Source organism: Spermophilus citellus, assembly GCF_964194105.1.
Source record: "Spermophilus citellus genome assembly, chromosome: 8".
Lineage (NCBI taxonomy): Eukaryota > Metazoa > Chordata > Mammalia > Rodentia > Sciuridae > Spermophilus > Spermophilus citellus.
Window position 1 is genome coordinate 12,705,325 of NC_138189.1, and position 22,943 is coordinate 12,728,267.

The window sequence follows — 22,943 nt, forward strand, 5'->3', positions numbered from 1 at the left end:
ACTAAGAAACAGGTGGTTATTTTTACAACAGAAAGATCAATAATAAAAATTCTGTTTGGTAATACAAAAAACTGAACTAATATTCAACATGAAGCAAATGCCATTGGACTTGGGAATAGAGTGGGTTTTCTTTGCCTCCTGTTTTCCTCTACTAATATTTTTAATTAGTGAGTAATTCTGTTTAAGAAAGGATTCTTTGCAAGTCAAGATTTTAGGCACGCAGAGAAAGGCCGGGCACCCAGTGGGGGTTGCTCCTGGACAGCTCAGCCATGTCCCACCAGGTACATGGGCACGGGGCCTGCTGCTGTCTGCTGGGCCCTGGCAGTCTCACCGTGAGCTGCTTGATGATCTCCTCTCTCTCCTTGAGGCGGGTCTGCAAACGGCCTATGAGCTGTAGGTCCTCAGGCCTGGACGCTCCCTTTCCTGGCTTCTCTCCCGCATCTTTCAGTCTGTCCAAAGCAGGCAGTTAGTCCCCTTTACAGTGATTACTCAACAGGAGGGATGCCCAGTGGACACCAGGTGGATATTGGCATGTGCTGAGCCTGGCCAGCTGAGGTAGGACAGCAGCAGAGGCTGGCACAGGGCCACTCGTGAGTTAGGTGCAGAACCCAGGACCCCATCTCCCAGTATGTCCCCTGTCAGTTCTCCCAAGGCTGCAGGGCAAGGAACTAAAGATCCATGGGTGCACATAAACGCTGCACTCAGGCAGGCTTTAAGAGACTGGGATGTAGCTAGGGCAAGAGGTCTGAGCAGGAAAATGCCACTACCCACTGGGAGGCCAGCAGGTCCCCTGGATGCTGACATGGCTCTGGTGCCATCTGCTGGCAGACAGGTGCAGCACGAGCCAGTCTTCTGAAGCCAGATTCTCCCGTGGTGAAGGGAGAGGGGAGAGGGAGGTTTGGGGCTGCAGAGGACCTCTAAGGCCTGGGGCTTTGGGATGAGCTGACCTTGGCTCTAATCCTGGTGCTACTTTTTCCTTCTTATGTTACCCTGAGCATAGTATTTCAACCATGGGGTGGTTGTGAGAATTCAATGAAGTAACGGATACCCAGCACATGACAAGTGCCCATTAGATAGATGGTGGCTGGAAAAACCGTTTAGTGAACCTTTTGGATGATTCCTTTTGCATTGGAGACAGTGGAGACCAGTTTCTAAGAGTGCAGGCTAAGGACCAGACAGATGACCTCTTTATTTACTTAGTGCTGTATAATCTTGGGCAAATGGATTCACCTACCTGCACCTGCATTATAGTAATATCCTCCTAAATGGTGTCCCTATCAATCACCCCAGACCCCTAGCCTCATCTCTCAGCAACCAGAAGTGACTCTTTTTTTTTTTTTTTAGTATTTATTTTTCAGGTGTAGTTGGACACAATACGTTTATTTTATCTATTTATTTTTATGTGGTGCTCAGGATGGAACCTAGCGCCTCGCATGTGCTAGATGAGCGCTCTACCACTGAGTCACACCCCCAGCCCTAGAAGTGACTCTTTTAAAAGGTAAATCAGACGTTCCATTCCCAGGGCTTCCCTGAGGACTATAAACACAACAAGTTCCTTCCAGTAGAGGGCAGATCTCAGCCAGCCATTCCCTAGCACTCACTCTCACTCCATTCACCCAAACCAGCCAACTGACTCTTCCCAGTCATGTGACACAGGCCCTGGGGCCTTTGTACTTGTTCCTTCAGACTGGGTCTCAGATGATCCTTGTCACTCTGTACACTTATCTTGTCTTCTAGCACTTTCACTATCTGCTATGAAGTTAAGTATTTGCCTGTTTCTTATCTGAATCCCCACCTGGAACTTGTGAGCACCATGAAAGCATAGTCTTTTGTTCCCTCTTACAACTTTTGAGATTAAAATTGTGCACAGAACACAGTAGGCCCTTTACAAATACTTGTTGAATGGATAAATGAATGCACGTAGACATGCACAAGGGACCGTGTTTTCTTCATCTGGGGGTGAGGGGGGACAGTTTCCCCATCGTGAACATTAAATGAGATGATGTGTGTTCGAATCGGGCAAACACTCACAAAAACCTAGCCCAGGTCCTTCTGATATTTTTTTCCAAGTGTAAGGGGTAAACCAGGCCCATGAAACAGTGTTCATTTTCACGGATAACCAGTGCCCTGCAGCCTTATAAGATGAAGCGCCACCATCCTCATCTGCCAGGAATGGAGAGGTTTTCTAGCAGGAAAAACTAGGAAAACCTAGGGACACCAGGATGAGTTGGTCCCCTTCATAAATGGTACATCTGCTAGTGTCTCCCTCTCTGGGGCCCGGGGTCTTCCTTACTCAGCTTCCAGGGCCGCCAGCCTGGCCTGGAGCCGGGCCTGGGCTCCACTGAAATCAGCCACCATGGCCTGCATCTCCTTCCTGTGTTCCTGGCGAAGTGTCTCCACCTCCCTGGTCCTCTGGGCTTGCTGGTCCTCCTCCAGCATCCTGGGTAGACAGAAGCACAGCCAGGCTCACTCCAGCTCCAGGGACAGCCAGCCCCTCCACACTCCACTGAGTGGGATGGTTTAGGTGACTCTGGGTAGAGGGAAGTTAAGAATCTAAAATCAAAACACTCATGAGAGGAGCTGGGTCTGAATTGTAGGGTCCACGGGTTCTTTTGCAGCTCTCTCTCACTCCGGCATCCATGAAGGAGACCCTGAGCAGGAGGCAGGCTTCAGAGGAAAAGGGTGAGGAACAGACCTGGAGGAGAGCCCAGGAAACGTTCCCCTCTCTTGGAGCAGCTGGGGAGACCCAGTGCCCTGGGACTCTGAGACCTGGAGATCCCCAGTCCAGGTGGAAAGGCAGCGTGGGATGGAGTAAGAGCAGCACCTGGGGCCAGGCTGCCTGCATCCATGGCCTCCTCCCCACTAGCTGTGTGACCTCAAGCAAGCTGCTCCTAATTTGTGTCCTCTTCTGCTAACTGGAGGTGACAGTGGCACCTACCTTATGAGGGTCATTACCAGGAGGACTTGCATTAATACATGTCTAGAACAGTCCATGGCACAAAACCCATGTTCAACCATTAGCTACCATTTGCCTAAAACTAAGGTGGAGTATTAAGGGATCCCCAGGTGAGCCATGGAGGTAATTCACTCTGATAAAGGACATGCAAATTTCCATATAATTGTACTTACTCCCAGAAGAGGATCTCTTCCTTTCCTCACTTGAAGGGAGGTAGGCCCAGAGTGATTCGGAGTCCCAACTGCGGCCCAACTTCCTTATTCTGGGCTCTTGCCCAGGGTCACTTGGTGAGGCACTATCTGAATCTAAGGTGTCCCACCAGGTGGGCTCGTGGCCATCCCTCAGATGAGCCTCAGGTCTGCTGCTCACTTGGGGCCAGGTCTCAGGACCATAGCCCAGTTGGGGCCTGAGTTACTTCACAGCCACAGGAGCCTGGTTGGAACCCTCCTCCCCTCACAGTGAGCCGAGGACTCCCCTCTCCTGGTGGCAGCTTCCCTCCTCTGGGCATTAGAACAACTGGGGCCTCTTTCCACATCCGGATTCCAGGGCCCTTCCTCAGCTCTACTGCAACTAGGGGAGGCCAGAGTGGGTGTTTTTAACAGAGCTCTCTTGGGGGCATCTCTGCCTGAGAACCCATGTTACCCAGAGCTACCTGAGGCTACAGGACACCTCTCCCTTGGTTAATCTCAGTCAATGCTTCTGCCTAGAAAAGGGGGATTCATCCCTTGTCCTGAGGAACTCCGGAACCTCTGGAAAATTCCCTCACCCTATCTGTTTATTGCAGGAAGAGGGAAACGAAGGACTCCCACTCAAGATGGATATGGTGACTCTGCAGCAGCAACTCCTTTAGTACTGAAAATCTATTTAATTATATTCCGGCCCCAATGAATCAGAAACAGTAGGGATAGAACCCAGTAATATATGCTCAACAAAGGTTCCAGGGGATTTTATTTTATTTTTCCCAGTGCCAGAGGTTCAGCTCAGGATCTTGTGCCTGATAGGAACGTGCTCTACCACTTTTTTTGAAAGATTAATTGATAAAGTTCATTCTTAAAGAAACTAAAAAGTCTTGCTAAAAGTCCTATTAAAGAAATTGGATTTGTATTAAAAACTTTCCAACAGGGATAAAAGGGCAGTGAATTCAGGATTGATAAGTTAGTTACTAACCTCCACAGAGAACCAACACAGTGCTTCCTCCATGCTGGCCCCAACCACCTCTGCACACACCTCGCTGCACCCTACCACTGCCCCAGGCACATTTTTCGGATGAGGACCCCCAAGTCGGGAGAAATCAGCTGACTCATCAATGTCACAGTTAAAGTGCACAGCACGGTTTGAACTATCCCACCATACTTTCTCCAAAGGCCTGATCTGAGAACACTTTGGGGGTCTTCTAGGTATGAGTCTAGGTCTGATGAATTCCGTGGTTTGCAGGGACATGGGGTTCCCTCTCCTATGGGGCAAATCCTATTTGGAGATCTAGGATTCCCAGAACACCAGTACCTTGCAGAGGTCAAAGGAGTAACATCCCGGATTGTTGAGGTATTAAGGAGTCTTTTTGGAGGGCGGGGGCGTTTCCCATCTCCTGCTCCTGAGGGGCAGTTAAGCCCGACTCTGACCCACCTGTGCTGCTCACGGAGCTGCAGCACCTCCTGCTGGTGCTGCTCGGCCTCGGCGCGCAGTCGCAGCAAGGCGTCCCTGAGCTGAGAGCTCTCCTCCCGCGGCCCGCAGCCCTCGCTCTGCCCCTGCTCGGCGACGTCCGGAGGGGAGCCGGCCTGGCCCGGGCCGCCCGCATCCTAGAGAAGCAAACCAAAACCGGTGCTTTTAGGGGTTGCAAAGGTGGACAAGGCACCACAGGCCAATGCGCTGCAAGAAGATGGAGGCCCGTGCGTGCCCGCCCAGCCTGCAGCCCCCGCCCAGGTGTGGCCCGCAAAGAGTTTAAAACTGGTGAACCACGAATGTAGCTCACATCCAAACAAGCAAGGCACTTACTTCACCTGTTGCCTGCTGCTTGCCTTTGCCATTCCCTCCACCCGGAGGGCCTCCCCACCTAAGCGTTACCGCGTAAGGGCCTAACAGGGCCCACAGTAGTCTGGAGTGCCAACAGGAAGCTCTCCAGGAGCTCGAGGGTAGAGCGGTCTGGTGTGCAGGAGAAGCTCCCCGCCCCCCCCACTCCCGTCCGCGTGGCCCTTCCTCTGCCACCCAGGGTAAGCTGGATAGAAGAGGGGGCAAGCATGACAGTCTGGAGTTCACAGGCTCCGAGGACAAAGGGATGGTGCGGATGCCAAGGGACCCGCTGGGAACGTGGCTGGAGACACAGGCTGTAGCCAGTGGAGGCTTTTCAATGTCAGTCTGGGGGCATTTGGAGCTTATTCCAACGGGAGCCACTGAAGGCTTTTCACAAAGTAGTTCTGGGCTTTTAACCAAATACCCAAAGCCTAGCAAAGGGCTGAAGGAGAGGGGCCTGGACTGTTAGGAGGTCCCTGTGCTACCTGGCTGGAATAGGAGTTAAGGACATGCAGGGAAGGGGCTGATGGGCAAGGTCCAGGCAGAAAGTTGGACCTCACCGAGGTGTAGATGGGGAGTCTATCTGGGGACCGGTTTTAAGAAATTCTCATGCATATCCCAAGGAGTAACCCAGACTAGTTGTCTGGGATGGGAGGTGTCTGGCACCACACCCTGAGATGCCACTGTGCCTGAATTACAAATAATGTGCAGCACTTAAGCACTATTTTTTGCTTTTCAAAGATGAAAGTCTGTCAGTTCACCAAATATCCCCCCAGATCTGGGGAGAAGAGTCTTGCCATTTCAGGCAGGGGAATGAGCCAGTACCAGTGCCTGTTGTCCATGGGCTCATGCTGTGGCCCAGATGCTGCTCCAGGAGGGCAGAATGGGGTAGGGTGGGGTGGGCTATGGTGGGGCAGAGGCACTGACCTCTGTGATGCTGGCAGGGTCCTTGCTGTCTCCTGCACATGGGCCAGTGGCCTGCCGTCTGCCCAAGCTGCCCAGAGCCTTCAGCTGAGCCTGCAGTGCCTCCAGCTCCTTCTGGTGCTCAGAGCACACAGCTCGCTGCTCTGATAACTCCTGCCCCAGGGATTCTGCAGAAAGAAAAGCAGCAAAAGGTCACGGTCATGGCTGAAGTCTGTCTTGCAGGGACAGTCTTTGGGATGGGGTTGAGTGGGTAGCTGCTGAAGGCTTCAGGCTGAGTCCCCTGAACTTATTCCAAGATAACAGAAACAGAGTAGCATGCATGGAGCACTAAATATGCTGTAAACCCTTTGAGACTATTCTCATTTAAGCCCCACAACTATCTTCTCTGGTGCATATTACCCCCCCCCCACACACACACACATCCTCCGCTCCCATTCATCTAAGCTCCATTTATGATGAACATCCCGGGGTAAGTTGCCCAGAGCCACACAGCTAAGTGGTGGAGTGGGGATTCGTCTTTACTCTGAACCACCTGCTTGGCCACTGCTCATTGGTAGGATGGGTAGCAGGTGAGAGTGGGATGGCTGAGCCCAGGGCCCAATCCTGAGGCAGCAGTTGGTCTCAGCACACATCAGGAAGCCACGGGAAGAACAAGGAATTATCAAAGGACCCAGGGATTTCCTCTGGGGTCAGTGGTCTCAAGTTGAAAATCTTAAAGTTTATATCAACTCTTGACACAAAGCATTTGCAGGTTCTCCATCCCACGGGCCTGGGGTCTTGACTGGATCATGGAGGCAGGAGATGGTGTGTCATCCCAATAGGAGCTGGACCAAAACCAGGAGGAATTTACTCATATAAATCAGTATTGGAGCTGGATTGGGAAGTTTGGCTCCAGAGTTCTTCGCTGCCTCCATTAACTTTCAGAATCCTTTTGTGAGTGGTTTTTGATGTGGAAACAGATGAGGGGCTGAATATCATGTTGAGAGCACACAAAAGAAGATGAGGAAAGACTGGATAAACCTTCAGTGAGAGGCTGAGGCAATCCCATAAAACCCTGGGAAAGCTCAGAGATCTGACTTACATTCAATATTAATAAAGATGTTAATATCTATATTCCCTGGGCTCCTATTATATGCAAGATACTCCTATTATATAGAATTAATATTTCCTTTAATTCTATATAACTACTCTATGAGGCAGGGACAATTGCAACTCCATTTTATAGAACAGGAAAATGAGGATCAGGGTGGTGCACCCAAGTGGCACAGCTGTTGGAAGCAGAGCAAGGTTGTTGCTTTGGCCTGCATGCCTTTAGGCCCGAGTCCCTGCTGGCCACTGGTTTCACCTGGCCCCTGCAGGTGGCCAGGCACTTGAAGGCTGCAGGCGGGTGTACCTAGCAGCAGTGCTTGCTGTGCCTGCATCCTCTCACGCTCCTCTTGCAGCTCTTGCCTGGCCTTTTCCTCCAAGGCCTGGAGCTCCAGCCGGTGTGCCTGGTGTTGGATCTGGAGGCTGTGGCTGGATTCCTTCTTCAAGCGCTCCTCTATGGCCTGTGGGCAGAAGCAGGAGGAAGGAGGCATAAAATTGGGCATTCATTACTCAATTGTGGAGGGCTTGTTAGGCTACGGGGATGCTCTAGCAATGGACTGGCCATTTTGTACCACATGAACTCACCCCCATTAACAGCTGATTGGACCAGAGAAGATATCTGTTCCAAGGGGGCCCAATCAGAATTCTTTCATTGGGAATTTAGTGTTAGGACACGGAGGAGGAAGGGAATGAGACAAAGGGACAGGTACAGACACTGACTGTGTGGCTACAGATTTAACACACTCGGAAGCACTGAATTGTTATGGTGTGGACATGAGGTGTCTCCAAAAAGCTCCTGTGGATGCAGGAATAATCAGAGGTGAAATGATTAGACTATGAGAGCTTTAACCTAATCAGTCCAACTTAGTTCAAATGGACGGCCTGGGTGCTAACCATAGGCAGGTAGGGTCTGGCTGGAGGTGTGCCCTGGGAGGGTGCATCTTTCTGTGACCCTTTCCCCTCCTCTCTCTGCTTCCTCACCCCATCACGAGGCAAGCAGATTTCCTGTGCTAGCCCCTTCTGCCATGATATACTGTCTCTGTACACTGTGGGCCCACAGCAATGGAATCAGCCATTTATGTACTGAGACCTCTGAAACCATGAGCCCCAAATAAACTTTCCCTCCTTTCAGTTGTTCTGTTCAGGTATTTTGGTCACAGCAATGCGAAAGCTGACTAAAACACTATCTTCTATCTTTCCCAGGATGAGTGGGCAGAGGCACCTCTGGTAGGTACAGAAAAGACCACTAAGATGTTCATGTCTGAATCTCTGGAAACTAAGTATGTTACCTTTCATGGTAAAATGAACTTGGCAGATGTGATTAGGTTCAGGATCTTGAAAAGAGATTATTCTGAATTATCTTGTGGGCCTCAATCACAAGAGTCATTATAAAAGGGATACAGGGGTTTTGTGGTGGAATTTAGGAGAAAGAGGGAGAGAGATGTGAAGATGCTGGATGACTGCCTTTGATGATGCAGGATAGGGCCAGGAACCAAGGAAAGCAGGCAGCCCCTGGGAGTGGAAAAGGCCAAGAAACAGACTCTCCCTAGAGCCTACTGAAGGGACTCAGCTCTGCCAACACCTTGATTTTCAGATTTCCAACCTCCACAAGTGTCAGGTAACAGGTTTGTTTTGTGTTAAGTCCCAAGTTTGTGGTAATTTGTTAATAGTAGCAATAAGAAACAAATACAGTTTCTGCTGTGTTTTTTCTTTTTGCAACCCAGAGAGTTCCAGTTAAAACAGGAAGCTAGGGCTATTAGAGATGACTTGGCTTTCTTTAAGTCACACAGAAGAGAATACAGGAGTTTTAACCCCAACTCCTTTTAATAAAGGAAGAAAGGGTCTTAGAAAGTAAAGGATCTGCCTGAAGACAGGTAGGGGGTGTGACCCCTGGGGGCAGAATCCATGAGTCTCTTGTTGGGGAGAACTCAGCCATCTTCCAGCCAAGTTACTGAACCCAGCAGGAACTCAGAGCCTGCTCTCCCAGGCTCTGTCTCTGCTCCTCCCCGGCAGCAGCAGGAGGATGTCTTATTCCATGGGAAACTCCGTCTTGTAGTGGCAAGCCTATCCAATGAGAAGACAGGAAGGCCTGGCCTCCTGCTTTCAAACCATCTGACTTCCCTCCTTTGGCACTTACACTTGCTGCAAGGCTCAGAGAATGCTGATCGGTAATTTTTATGTCCAGGGAAGTGGGAACACACAGGGTTATAAAAGAGGGAGACAATCTCTAACTCTGTGACCATGTCCCTGTCTCTAGGGACAGCAGGGATTCAGGTCAGCTGCCCACTGTCTTGCAGAGAAGCCCCTGACAGTGATGACCACTCAGGGTGCTGCACCCAGACTTTGTATCACATCAGACACTCATCTCCAGTGAGTTCTCCAGTCTCCACGGGGAAGTTTATCTGTCCTTTTTGTGGTCACTCTGGGGCTTCCCAAGGGTCCTGATTCCACCTGTCTCTCACATCTTGTACTGTATAAAGTCTCCTTTCTCTGTGCTCCCCAAATACTCTGGACAACTCTCATGGCTCTGGCCCGCTAAATTACAGCAGTCTGTTTTAGTGGCTACCTGTGCCCTTGGCGCTGAGTCCTAGGAGGACAGGGTGTTAATCACCTGTTATCTCCCACGCTCAGCACCATGGCAGCTCACAACCGCGGCCTGATAAGTATCTGTAGAATAAATAAATGAGTAGCAAGAGTGGACCTTTTAAAAACTGAGCTCTTAGCCATGTCTTAATAAGTACTTTACATGTATTATGTCTTTTAATCTTCTCAAACATGCCATTTGATACATACTATTATCTATCATTTTATAAATGAGGAGACTGAGACCCACACAGAGGAGCTAAGTGACCTGCCCTGGTTCACACCTTGTAAGTGGTTAGGTCCAGGGCTTGAACCCAGATGACTTACTCTTAATTACTAGTCTGTACCAGCAATGCTGGATGTTGGCTCCTTCCAATCAGAATCAGCACTTAACCTCTTTGGTCTCATTTTGGAACCATCCCCATGCAGACTGAAGCTGCAATGAAGATCCCTGAATCTGATTCTAGAGTTTCCAAGCACTAGGACTTGGAGCCCGTGATGAGCAGAGTGTCCTTTCCTCTGCCCTGGCTGGGCCTCAGATCCTTCTTCATGTGCCTCCCAGAACCCCTGGAGCTTTCCCTTACAGGTGAGCAAAGCCTCAGGCTTCCTCTGCCTCTGCAGTGGTTTAGGGTCTGCAGCCCCCAGGGGAGGGGAGAAGTCCTGACAAACATGAAAGCCAGAGCTACCCAACAACGGATAGACTTAGAGCGTCTCATTGACCAGACTGTTCTTCAATTGCAAACCAAATTGGAAAAAGACAGAAAAATAAAAGAAGTGAGGGAACTTTTTTCCTTGAGTACCTGGTAAATGTCAGGCAGTCCAGCGCATTATCTCACTTCTTTTCTTCCTTCCTTCCTTCCTTCCTTCCTAGCCAGTCTCTCTCTCTCTCTCTCTCTCTCTCTCTCTCTCTCTCTCTCTCTCTCTCTCTTTCTAAGGTTGTTTTGATTTTTTATCAGGGCAATATGGACATATATTACAAAGAACCAAAAAGTTAGAGGTAGAAGATGCTAGATGAAATTTGCCTAGATGGTCTGATGGATTCAACATCATTTGGGCTGCCCACCACCTGGCAGCTTCCCACAGCCTTGGGAGCTCTTGATGCTAAGCTGCTCTTTCTCAGCGTGGAGCTCCCCTCCCCCTTTAACTGCTGGCCTGGGCTCACATTCCCAGCATGCCTCATGCGTGACATTGCTCAAGTCGGGAAAGCAAGTTGTTCTTACCAGGACACATGCCCTTAGGAGAAAGCGGCACCAGAAGCCTAAGGGACCAAGTCTGAGTCCCTGCCTTGCCCCTTACTACTATGTGACCTTCTGCAATTTGCTGAATTTCTCTGGGCCTCTTTCCTTGTACGGAAAAGGTAATAGGATAATAGTGACCTTGTATGATCACATGGGTGCTGGAGATAATGGACAAAAGGCCCTGGGGCGTCAGGTGGTGCGCAACAGGGGCTGACAAGGCCGGGGCCTGAGAATTGCCTGGCTCACGCAGTTGCCCCTACCTTGAGCTCCTGCGTCTTGGCCTTGTCCAGGGCTCTCAGGGCGCGCTGGTGGGAGGCCTCGAGCTGCGCCTTGGCGGCCTGGCTCTGCTGGAGGCTATCCTGGAGCTCGCGCCGCAGCCGCTCGCGCTCCTGGTCCGACAGCTGCTGGAGCTCGCGCAGGTCCTCCCTGTAGCTGCTGGTGCACTGCTCCAGGGCCCGCTGCATCTGCGAGACCTGCCCGCCACCGCGCGCCTCAGGAAGGCCGCCCCCGCCCTCCCGGACTGTCCCCCTAACCAGAGCTTTCTGAGTAGTCTCACTAGCTGAGCCTCCTGTGTGGGGCAACTCTGAGGAGTGGAAATGCCAGCCGAAGAAGAAGAACCCGGTGGCAAGTCCTCCAGGGCAGGGGCAGAGGGCTCTGCTAGAGCTACCCATAAGGGAAAGTGAAGATGTTCTGGGACACAAACCCTCTAAGAGAAATCAGGAGGGGCCAGAACATTCTCCCCGCAAGGTGGCCTCCCTCACCTCCCTCAGGGGCTTGATTCTGGATCTTGTTTCTTCCTGAGGCTTTTCCCCATGAGTCATTTAGAGGGGACTCCAGCCCCTCCACCCTGCCCTGCTCCTTTCCTAAAGACCCATCTCCTTCTAAGGTACTGCATGATTTGCTTATTTCTTACTCTAGTACTTTCTGTCTGTTCCAAACTCCTCTGCTAAAGCACAAAACACAATTGTCCCTCTGTATCTGCAGGGGACTAGATCCAGCACATCTATGGATACCACATAAAACAGTGCAGTATTTGCATCTAACCGGGGCACATCCTCCTGCATACTTTAAGCCATCCCTACATTCCTTACAATACACAATAGCATGTAAATGCAATGAATAAGGGCAACTATGTAAACAGTTGTCAAACTCTATTGTTTAGAAAATATCAAGAAATAAAAGTCTGTACATGTGCAGTACAGAAGTAGTTTTTACTCTTAATTGTTTTCTATCTGTATTTGATTAAATTCAAGGTTGGAGAAACCAAGGATATGGAGAGCGGTTTATTGTATTCCCACCACTGTTGCTAATGCGTGTGTTCCTTATATATGAAATACCAGGAGTCTATCTGGAACTTTCACTGTTCACTGATGTATCAACAGTGTGTCTATGAGCACAGTAGGGGATTTTGGGGGGCAGTACGAGGGAGTGAACCCAGGGCCTGGCACATGTACCGAGATTGCTCTACCACTGAGCTTTTGAATAGGACAGAGTTTGAATAAATAAATTAACAAAACCAAGAATCCTGCCTCGTCCTGGACTCTAATGCCCTCTCCAGCTTGAATGGCAGCCTGCCCTAGTGCTTTCCCAGAGTTGTCTGAAGAAGGAGGCAGATGTCACTCCATGGGAAGTCCCCACAGGGCTGCCCTTCTACCTGGGCTTGCAGTCTTGCCTTCTGGCTTTGCCAGTCCTCCTGAAGATGCTGGATTTCAGGTGCCTTTTCCTTCAGCAAAGAGCCCAGTGGAAGTCGTGGGTCACTTCTCTCCTTGAGGGGCACTTCAATCCTTGGAAGACATGAAGACCACATCAGTAAAGATCCTAGGGCTCATAATGACACAGCACACCATCTCAGCCACTCTGCCTAGAGGAGGTGGCTCCAGTAGTAGTTGGTATGGTGAGAAACATCTTGTCTTTCAAAAAGCAACCTGATATAGACATCCTAAGTGTTACTGCACAGGATTCTGCAGGAACTACCTGATACCCATTTTAATGGATACTAAATAAATGATGACGGACTGTCAGCATGTTTGAGAGCTTAGAGTTCTTTTGGGGGTCCCTGGGAGCTCCAAAAGAGAGGTTTCTATGATCTAAAGGTTTTCACAACTTTTCCTTCATATGAAAGAAAATGAAACAACCACACAGTACTTTACGCTTTTCAAAGCATGCTCATAACTTATACTGGCTGTCCCCAGGTATAAACTGATGGATTATAAAGAAGCCTCTACATATGAAAGCATGAACCAAAATGGCTATTGAAAGCCACAATAGTTTCTTCATTCAAGATAAGACGCTGATGAATGCCTTTGAGGGGACCCTCTCCCATTCCCAGCTTCCTCAGTTCTGAATTTTTGATCTACTGAGAAATTCAAATGTTTGGACTGGGCTGCTAAGTGTTTGTCCTGTTTGACAATGTACAAGGATGGCCTAGGGTGAGTGAGGTTTTGCTTCCCCTGGAGAGGACATTAGGCCAGAGAACCAGAGTTCAGGGGTTTAGGGGCCTGGGCTGTGATGGAGGACATAGGAAGAGGTCTCTGCTTAAGAGGGCCCAGCAAAGGGTCTCAGGTTGGGGGTTAAGGAGGAGACAGTCAACAGGGACCCGGAAAGGAAGAGCAGGATGCTGGGAGCAGCAGCACAGCCACATGGCTAAGACCCTGAGTGCTGGGGCTGAACTGCCCAGCTTCTCATTCCAGGGCTACTATGTCCCAGTTGTCCCAGTTATGTGACCTTGAGTGAGATCTTCAAACTATTTGGACTTTGAGCTGCCTCATCTATAATAGGGCCAACAATTGTATCTTTTACTTAGATTGTGATATGGCTTAATAGATTTAATATCTACAAAGTACTTAAAACAGTGTTTGGTACACAGTAAGCATTATATGAAGAACTAATTAAATATTTAAAAAGAGAAGTTCTATTTCTTTGCATTCTAATTCTCTTAGGTTATCTTCAAGCTTTTTGAAGATGTACTAAGTAAATTTTAAGGAGCAAAAACAGGGCATACCTGGATCTGAAACAAACCTAAGGTTAGGAGAAGGCTGGAAAGGCAGAGAGAATAGCCCAGAGCAAGAGTGACAGGTGGCCCCCAGGGCCACTGTGTGGAGCAGGTGAGCTCTCCTGGTAAATCCTGGGGAAGGGACTGGACTTCCTCCCAGGACATGGGCTCATGTATTATTATTTAAATGTTTTATTGAAGTAAAATTTACATATAGTGAAATGCAAGTGTATAAGTTAGTGAATTTTAACAAATATATACAACCATGAAATTAACATCTCAGTCAAATGATAGCACATTCAGATCTTTCCATTTATTGGAAAAGTTACTTAGGCAAGTTACTTTGTACTTTTCTATTCCTCAGAAATCTTCCAAATGAAGTTCTTTAATTATGGGATCCCTATTTTTTTTTTTTTTTTTTTTTTGTGGTGCTGAGGATTGAACCCAGGGCCTGGTGCATGCAAGGCAAGCACTCTACCAACTGAGCTATAACCCCTGCCCAATAATGGGATCTACATTTGAAGATTAAATAGATTCATGCTTTAAATGTGCTTATTATACTTCGCCATTCAATAAACATTATTATTTCACCATTATTATTATTCCCTGGAATACCACAAGTGGCAATTTCCCTTTCTGTACTCATTCCACTGCCTCCAATTCCCTCTCATCCTAAGGAACTGGTCCCATCCCGCCATCCCACTGTCCTGCCATCCTGCACAAAGCAGGCACAGCTGACTGACCTTACCCAACTCCCCTTTAAATTAGAGTGTGACCTGCTGTCCCTCACTTCATGTCAAAGCCAATGGTCAAGCTGCTGTTCTCTTAGAGCCGCTGTGCCCAGAAGGTCAGTTGTCTGTCCCCAGTTCTCATGCCTCCTGGAAGTAACTCCAGAACATGCAAAAAGGAGTCCCACTTCTTTTATATTGCTTAGCTTTTCTACCCACCCCCCTCCAAAAAAAAAAAAAAATCTGTGGGAACAGCCTCCAGGGCCTGGCCTCCCTAATCCCTAATTCTTCTGTAGTTGGGTGTGCTTCCTCAGTGACATAGCCTCAACAGGAGGAAGAGAAGGCTGCTGTGACCACAACATGCTGCTGGTCTGCCCAGCATCCTGTCATGGGAAAGCCTGTCCCCCTTCAGTGGTGACCCTGTTTAGTCCATGGGGTTTGGGTACAGCTGGCCCTGGGGAAGGGCATATGACACATGCCTGGCCAAACAAAGTGGGATGGTAAGAATGGCCGTCTTGAAGATACAGGTCACCCAGATGGACCCACTAGGTACCTCTTTGAAATTTCTGTCAGCGTTCTCGGGGAAAGAGAGCTTTCTTTCCCTCCAGTATCGGGAGTTCTACACAGAACAAGGTTTATGGCTGCCAGAGACTAAGTGGCAGAGCCAGGATTTAACCTGGAGGCCTGACTCTAGAGTCTGTCCTTGTTAACTGTTTTGCTCATGTGCCTCCTAGAGACTGACACAGAAGCTGGAGAGTGTATGGGACTCTTCTGAGCTGGGGAGTTCACTGGACTGTGTGTTACCCTGCCTGTCAATCATCTAGAGAACTTCTAGATGGCAGGAGCATACAGGTCATCTTCCAGGACCCCACATATGTCATGTGTTAGTACAGGGCAGTGGGACATAACTGTGGTGTCCTCAGAATTACCTGGCACATGTTCTCAAAATAACATGATTGAGAGGTACCCTAGACTCTGTGTATCAGAATCTTACGAGATACTGTAACAGACTGTTTCATGTTGTATCTACTCAGAAAATACTCACTGTCCTCTTCCCCTGCTTGTTGTGGCTATAAGTACATTATAGGTTACATTGTATCTCCCCAAATTCCTATGTTGAAGCTCTAATTGCCAATTTGATACTAGTTTTGATGGAGCATTTGGAAATAATTAGGTCACAAGGGTGGATCCCTCATGATGGGATTAGTGCTCTTATAGAAATAGACATGGGAAATTGATCTCTCTCCCTCCCCACTCTCCTATTTGAGAAGATGGAAAAGATGGTCATCTGTAAAGAGTGTCCCAATCAGGCACTGTATGGTTGGTACTTTGATCTTGAATTTCCCACCTTTTAATATAAAAGAAATAAATTTCTCCTCAGTCACCCAGCTAAGATATATTGTTAAAGCAGCCCACTGGACTAAGATGCATTAAAGTAAATGCTTCTCTGCTCATTAATGTGAGTTGTGGTCCCATGACTTATGCTGGCCCATGGAACAAGTGTGGAATAGAATACAATTCTTTTTTTTTTTAATATTTATTTTGTAGTTTTCATTGGGCACAACATCTTTGTTGGTATGTGGTGCTGAGGATCGAACCCGGGCCGCACGCATGCCAGGCGAACGCGCTACTGCTTGAGCCACATCCCCAGCCCCATAGAATGCAATTCTTAAAGTACTTATCTTTAAGAGGCATTGCATGTTCCTCTTAGCCCTTTTGAGCTCTTTCCCTTTACCATGACAATAACCTGCCCTTAATAGGGCTAATCCCTCAGTCTGGGTCCCAGGATGAGAAGGCACATGGAACAAACTTGAACTCTAGTCTGTAGGAAAGCAGTAGCACCTAACCCTCAGCTAGCACTAACTGTACACAAGCCCCTAAGAGGCTGGATGAATCAAGAATAAAGATAGCTCACCTATAAAATCACTGCTATCTGAGGATGCTTGTTATAGCAGCAACAGCTGACTAGTACAGGTGATGCAGAGGGGCATTTCCCCCCAGGGACAAAACTTACTACTTTTCCAGGACTGAATCTTGGGGAGGCTTCCTAATCTCTTTGAGCTTAAACTATACCATGACCTCTCTGGGTTGGTGTGGTAATTGGCTATGTAAAGGCCACAGCTATGCTAACAACACACAAGATATTCCCTCCCTGAGCATGGTGCAAAGAGCAGGGATAAATACTTGAGGACAGAGGGAATGAATGAATGCCTCCTTCCAAATCTGAGTCCTCATCCGTTAGAGCGCTCAGGGTCTGTACCTTTCTTCTTCGCCGCTGCTGGTTCCTTCTTCAGCTGCTAACTTATCTTGATACTCTTCTCTGGGCAGTGTCTGGGAGGGCTCCTTCTGCTCTGAACATGGATCCTAAGGCAAAAAACAGTGACACAAAGAGATTAAGCACAGTTCCCTGATTTCACCTGGCTTCTTCAATCAGAGAGCAGAGGAGAAAGAGCCCCCTGAGATCCACTGTCTGTGCCCAGCTCAGAGGCCTGGAAGGAGGAGGCCATGATCCCACAATGCCTGAACAGTGCCTGGTTCTGACCACGGCAGTGCTCATGCTTTCATCCTGTTTTGCAGTCTACCATGCAATTCATATAGCAGGAGAGACTCAAGTTGGAGAGAATAAGTAACTGGCCCAGGGTCCACCATCACAGTTGTGGAACTGTGGGACTAGTCTGACCTTAACCACTTCAGCCTGTAGAGAGGGATCCCTGCTGGGCCTGATCTGTGGGGCTGTGGTGAGGATCAGAGTACACTACTGACCCACAGCCAGGGGTCAGTGAAAGTGAGCAACTTAGTCTTGGTTATCAGGCCCATCGCCTAGGTTGTGGTGTGCTGCACCTTCTCACATAGGGTCAGAAAACAGGGAACTTGCTGAAAGGCCCAAAACATTGAGAAATGGGACCTGGGTGGAGAATCAGAAATGATGGGGGGACATTGAGCTTTCAGAATTTTAACTCAATTGAATTTGCTCATTTTATCATTTTCTCCTTTCTACAGAGACATAAGGGTACAAAAGACTTTTTAATTTTTATTTTTCTACTTGTAATGGTAACCACTGTCCATGGAAAACAGTATGTTAAGACAGGGTAGGAGCAGATTTGTTGATGTCAGATCTCATCAGTGATAAACTACAACCTGGATTTCTCACTAACCAGGAAGTGTGACCTTGAACCAGCATCTTCCCTTTCCTGAATACACTCACCAACTATAAATGAACTGGTTAGCTTGCATATGTGATTTTCAAACTATATGAAACCTTGGGGGGGAGGGGTCTTGGTGTCACTTAGGTGGGAAGGGGCAGAGCTGAGCTCGAGGGTGGGACCTTGAGCTCCCAACCCCACTTGACCTGCAACAAAATGGTTTGGTGCCTTTCCACATACTGAAGTGTCTACACGTCAACAATGCTGAGGTCAACAGTGACATTCACATTGCACAGTGCTCAATCCTCCAGCCTTAGCTAGCTGGACCTCTCAGCAGGATTGGGGTATTGGCTTCTGGGTCTCCTTTGTCCCACTAAGCACCTCCTTCTCAGGCTCCTCCAATAATACTCCCTGCTCTTCTGCCCCAGGCCTCAGAATCTCATCTAGTCCCATGGCATTAAGTGCCACACGGATATTGGTGACACATGGTTATTTATGACAAATTTACTTTTCTATTTCCAACCTTTCCCCCAATATTAAGATGTGTATACCAACTGTCTTTAATGTTGAATAAACCCCTCAAATTGTGACATGTCCAGACTCCAAACAACTGGACCTGCCTCAGGGTTTGCACAGGCTGATCCCTCTGTCTGAAATGCTCTTTGCTCTGATGCTTACATTCTTTGCTTCCTCACTTTAGTCTCTGATTTTGGACTCTAGTAGCAGGCTCCCTGAGTTCAAATCCCAGTTCTTATTGGTGATACAATCTTATGAAATTACTCAGGTTGTCACCAGAATTAAATGAACCAATACATATAAAGGCCCCAGGATAGTATTAGGTGCATAGCAAGCACTCACGTTAATGTTCTATAAGATTATTGCTCCCTGACCACCTTCTCTAAAATACCACCCCTTGCAGTCTCTCTCCCCACCAAAATACATTACACAGTCTGATGTTGTTTGTCCACTTATTTGTTCTCAGCTTCCCTCACTGAAAGGTGAGCCCCATAGGGCAGGGACTCTGCTCTGTCCACCAGTTTCCCTGATGCCTAGAACAACATGTGGCTTGTAGGAATCACTCAGCAAACACCAAATGAATAATCCCAGAGATGTCATGGGTCACTCCAGGAGAGCAGGAGGACCCTGAGTGACCCTGAGCCCACCTTATGTCCTCTGGAGTGAATGGCCTCCATGTATTCCGTATATGTGAGAAGTCTCCCAGGCCAGTGGCATTCCACCCGAGCCCTCATCTTCCCCTCTGGGGTGAATGTGTCCTGAGTCAACTTATCTAAGCCTGAGCTACATTCCTCAGGACTTCCTTCCCTGCACACTCCTGGGCCATGTGACTTTGCATTAAATTTGGAAGATGGAAGTAAAGCAGCAGTCACATCCTGATGCATGGACGCTCGATGCAGGGCAGAAGGCACTGATTGGCACACCACCTTGTTGGCCTGGGCAGTTTGAGGACTCTCAGCTCCTTCAGCTTCTTCTGGATCCTCCTTTGACTTCTCCCTCTCCTGGACCAGTGTGTGCAGACCCTGAGGCAGCAGGTAGCCTGCAGCACCCCAGCTCCCATGGGGTCCTCCTTAGGTTCCCCTGTCTTGGGCTGCAGGTGTGCTTAGTTTCATGTCAAAGGATGCAGGCCACCTGTGTCCTCCAGTTGGAGCCTTGTTGGCCTTAGAGAATGACACGCTTGGAGCTCGGGCCACACAACTGCAGTTTGCCCTTGGTCTTCCCCACTTCACTCTGCCTACTTGCCTCCTGACAGGCCCCTCTGCTGACTTTGGGCCCACCACCAGACCAAGAGGCAGCAGTTGAACACAAAATGCATAACTAGGTCCCACAATCATGCCAGCTCAGTTCCTATGCTTAATCTCGTATCCTGTATCATCCCTAGTTTGCTTCTCTGATGGAACCTTAATGGTGCAGACTTTAATCCCCAGATCTGTTTATTCTTCAAGACCTCACTTGACTGTCACGTCCTCCTGGAGGTTTTACCACCTGGCACATTGTAGTTAGACTCTCTCCTGTGGAAGTTCCCACAACAATATTTTGCAGTATCATAATCTTCTCGCAAATATTTATTGATCACTGACTCTGTGCCAGGCATTCTCTTTTGGGGATATAACAATAAACAAAACAGACAAGAGTTTTTCTGCTGTGAATTAGTTACAGGAGCATTTTTCTCCCTTCCTAGACTATAAGTGAATGTAAAAGTAACTTCAGATATAGTTTAAAAGTCTTATAAATCCTACAACTGTGGACAGCGGTGACTTGGATCATGGTCTATGACTGCCTCGATGCTGTGGCTCTTTTTTGCTCTGGGAACTTTGTGTGCAAAGGTGCAGGACAAGATTGGTGTCCTGTCTGAGGAAGTTCTATGAAAAGGCACAGCATTATATTAGTCTTGACCATGAGCTCACCAGATGCTGAGGATAAGAATTCTGAGCATAAAAGATAATTATAATAGTTTGCAAGCGCTGTGACCTTCAAGCCTGCCTGCTTTGCAGAAACTTTCCCACAGAAAACCTTTTGATGATAAAACTTATATAATAAGTGTGTTGTGCTAGGCCTGGGTCCCTGTTCCTCCCTCAGAGGTCAGTGTCCCACCTGGTTCCACCTTTCTCTTTGTAAATGTCTGTATGTCTTTCTTAATCCCTCATTACCCTCACTGGTCTTTAGGGTTCGGCCATGCAGGTCACAGCATACAGCCAGTAACTAAGATCCTGTAGTACAATTTTTTTTATTTATAGCCCTAACCCACTCTTTCTATATGTAACTACTGGACTTAAAGTCCAGTTAGTTGACACCTACTAGTCCCAGTCCCAATACGTTTGGTTCAAACAATGGTATAACTGGACAGTTTACAATCTCCATGTGGACATGAGGCAAAAAGGCTCACCTTTGCCTCTTAGTTTCCAGTATTTGGGGGAATTAAAACTGTCTTGGAGATCTCCAATAAAGTCTAGCAGCAAATGTAGTCTAAGCAAACAGCTTTATGAGTCACCTGCTATAAATACATGTTCTGTATAAACCTGGAGAACTTGCGTAGTGGAGTTGGAGACAACAGCAAATCAGAATAGCATGCATACCACTGTGCTGTAAATACATATAAGATGTGCAATTAATCACATCCAGGTTTCAAATTTGGCTACACAGAATTCTTGGTTATGTTGTCAAAACAGGTCTAATTCCAGTAATCACATCAAACATGAACTGATAAAGTTCAACATGTCAACCTATCCTGATAAAAGAAAATCATTCATTAAAAAGTTCTAATAGTGAACCTATAGGCATCTAACAACAGAGCCCAAAAACATAAGGCAAAATGATCAAAATTGTAAGGGAAAATGGGAAACTTTATAATTATTATGGGAGATTTTTAATACACATCTCTCAGAAACTGATACACTAAACTGACAAAATGATCTAGGATAAGAAGATCTGAAAAACAAGATTAATAAACTGAACCTTATAGCTAAAAAGAACTACTAGTTTCTAAATTTTATGTAGTGCATGGTATGTTAGGCCCTTAACTGTATGAAATAGATACTATCATCCAGTTTAAAGGTGATAAAACTGAGGCAAGAGAAGATATATAATTTGCTGCAGAGAATATAATACAGAGCAGATTCAAATTATATATATTATCAAGAATATATACTTTCTTTCCATCAGATAGGGAACATTTAAAAAACTGACCCCACATTAAGCTTCAGAGTGAATCTAAAGACAGTTGAATGTATTGATATTCTATAGATTGTGCTATCTGATGACAATGCAATAAAATTAAAGAGCAATAAGAAAGTAGATTAAGGGGCTGGGGTTGTGGCTCAGTGATTAGGCACTAGCCTAGCATGTGCACACCCTGGGTTTGCTCCTCAGCACCACATAAAAATAAATAAAGGTATTGTGTCCAACTACAATTATATATATATATATATATATATATATATATATATATATATATATATAGAGAGAGAGAGAGAGAGAGAGAGAGAGAGAGAAAGTAGGTTAAAAACAAGATAAGCTTCAAAACCCTGAGACATAGATAAAGATATACAGAGGGCAATTTATAGACAAGCATATTTGTTGGAAAACATTCAAGAAGTTAGAAAAAGATCAATGGAATAAACCCAAAGTAAGTAGAAGGAAAGAGATATGAAAGACAAAATAAATGAAACAGAAAAAATAATAAATCTGATCAACACATCTGAAGGCTTTTGGAAAAAAAAAAAAGACACATCAAACCTCTGGCAGGCCTGATCAAGGAAAAGGGAAGAAAGAACCGAGAGCAACATGAATAATGGACAAGGATCTCATGACAGAATAGAGATTAAAAAGAATTCCAAATGTACTCCGAGCTGCACAGAGATGTGAAAGGGAGTCTGCAGGATGTAATTTCCGGCCTGATCTATTGACCACTGCTATATTTAAAGGAGCCCTGGGCAGAAGTCCAGAAACAAAAGTGGGGTGAAAACTCCAAGAGCTGATTCATCAGGTACCAACAGCAGCTCCCAGCTACATCAAATTTGCCTATTTCCATACATTGTCTCAGGTTTGCTCAGGACGTTGTGAGGGGGAAAGGAAAGGCCTGTCATCCTCCTTTACATTTGGGGAACTACGTTTGGAGATGTGCAGTGATTTGTCCCAGGCCACAGGAGGTGGCATGAGGAGTAGACCCCTCTATTCTCTGACTCCCATCCATGTCATTCCATGTCAATAAACAGGCACTCGGGTGTGCCATGTAGGCATGATTCCCAGCTGCTAGCATCAGGGCCTAACTGGATGTAAGTTCAAAATATTTTGTGCAAATATGCTGTTAAGAAATATCTACAAAGAGGAGACTCAAAATCTACCAGAGAAAAATGACATCAGTGATACGGTAGAAGGAAGCCGCAGACCCTCTTGCCCCGACAAAACATCAATTCAGCAATAATTCATGAACAAATTCCCTATGTGAGAAATCAGAAGCTAGAAAAAAGGCTCCTATACCCTGAAAAAAATGCAAAACCAAACTCATCAATGCTGGTAGGGATATTTAGGACTCCTTCTTTCCAGAGTTATTGCCCCTGATACAGCCCAGACTCCTTTAAATACAGCAGGGGTCATACAGTGGCCCAGAAATTACATCCTGAAGATTCCCTTTCACAGTCTTCATGGCGGCTCAGAAAACACTAAGAGCTGATTCATCAGGCACCAACATTAGCTCCCAGCTACATCATATGTACAGTACATTTGGAATTACTTTTGAATCTCTGTTTTGTCGTGGGATATTTGTCCATT

General features: G+C 47.2%; 1 protein-coding gene across 4 annotated transcripts in view; it reads right to left on the reverse strand.

The window, feature by feature from the left end:
• FAM184B (family with sequence similarity 184 member B) overlaps positions 1 to 22,943 on the reverse strand; it is a 111,393-nt gene that overhangs the window by 5,429 nt on the left and 83,021 nt on the right. For all 4 annotated transcript variants that reach the window (XM_081303269.1, XM_081303267.1, XM_081303270.1 and 1 more), the window contains 8 exons: positions 16,775 to 16,878; positions 12,449 to 12,578; positions 11,055 to 11,267; positions 7,281 to 7,434; positions 5,891 to 6,054; positions 4,580 to 4,752; positions 2,294 to 2,440; positions 332 to 449 (listed from right to left, as the gene is read on the reverse strand). In XM_081303269.1, the coding sequence (XP_081159395.1) occupies positions 332 to 449; positions 2,294 to 2,440; positions 4,580 to 4,752; positions 5,891 to 6,054; positions 7,281 to 7,434; positions 11,055 to 11,267; positions 12,449 to 12,578; positions 16,775 to 16,878 (1,203 nt within the window). The remainder of the gene's footprint in view (positions 1 to 331; positions 450 to 2,293; positions 2,441 to 4,579; positions 4,753 to 5,890; positions 6,055 to 7,280; positions 7,435 to 11,054; positions 11,268 to 12,448; positions 12,579 to 16,774; positions 16,879 to 22,943) is intronic.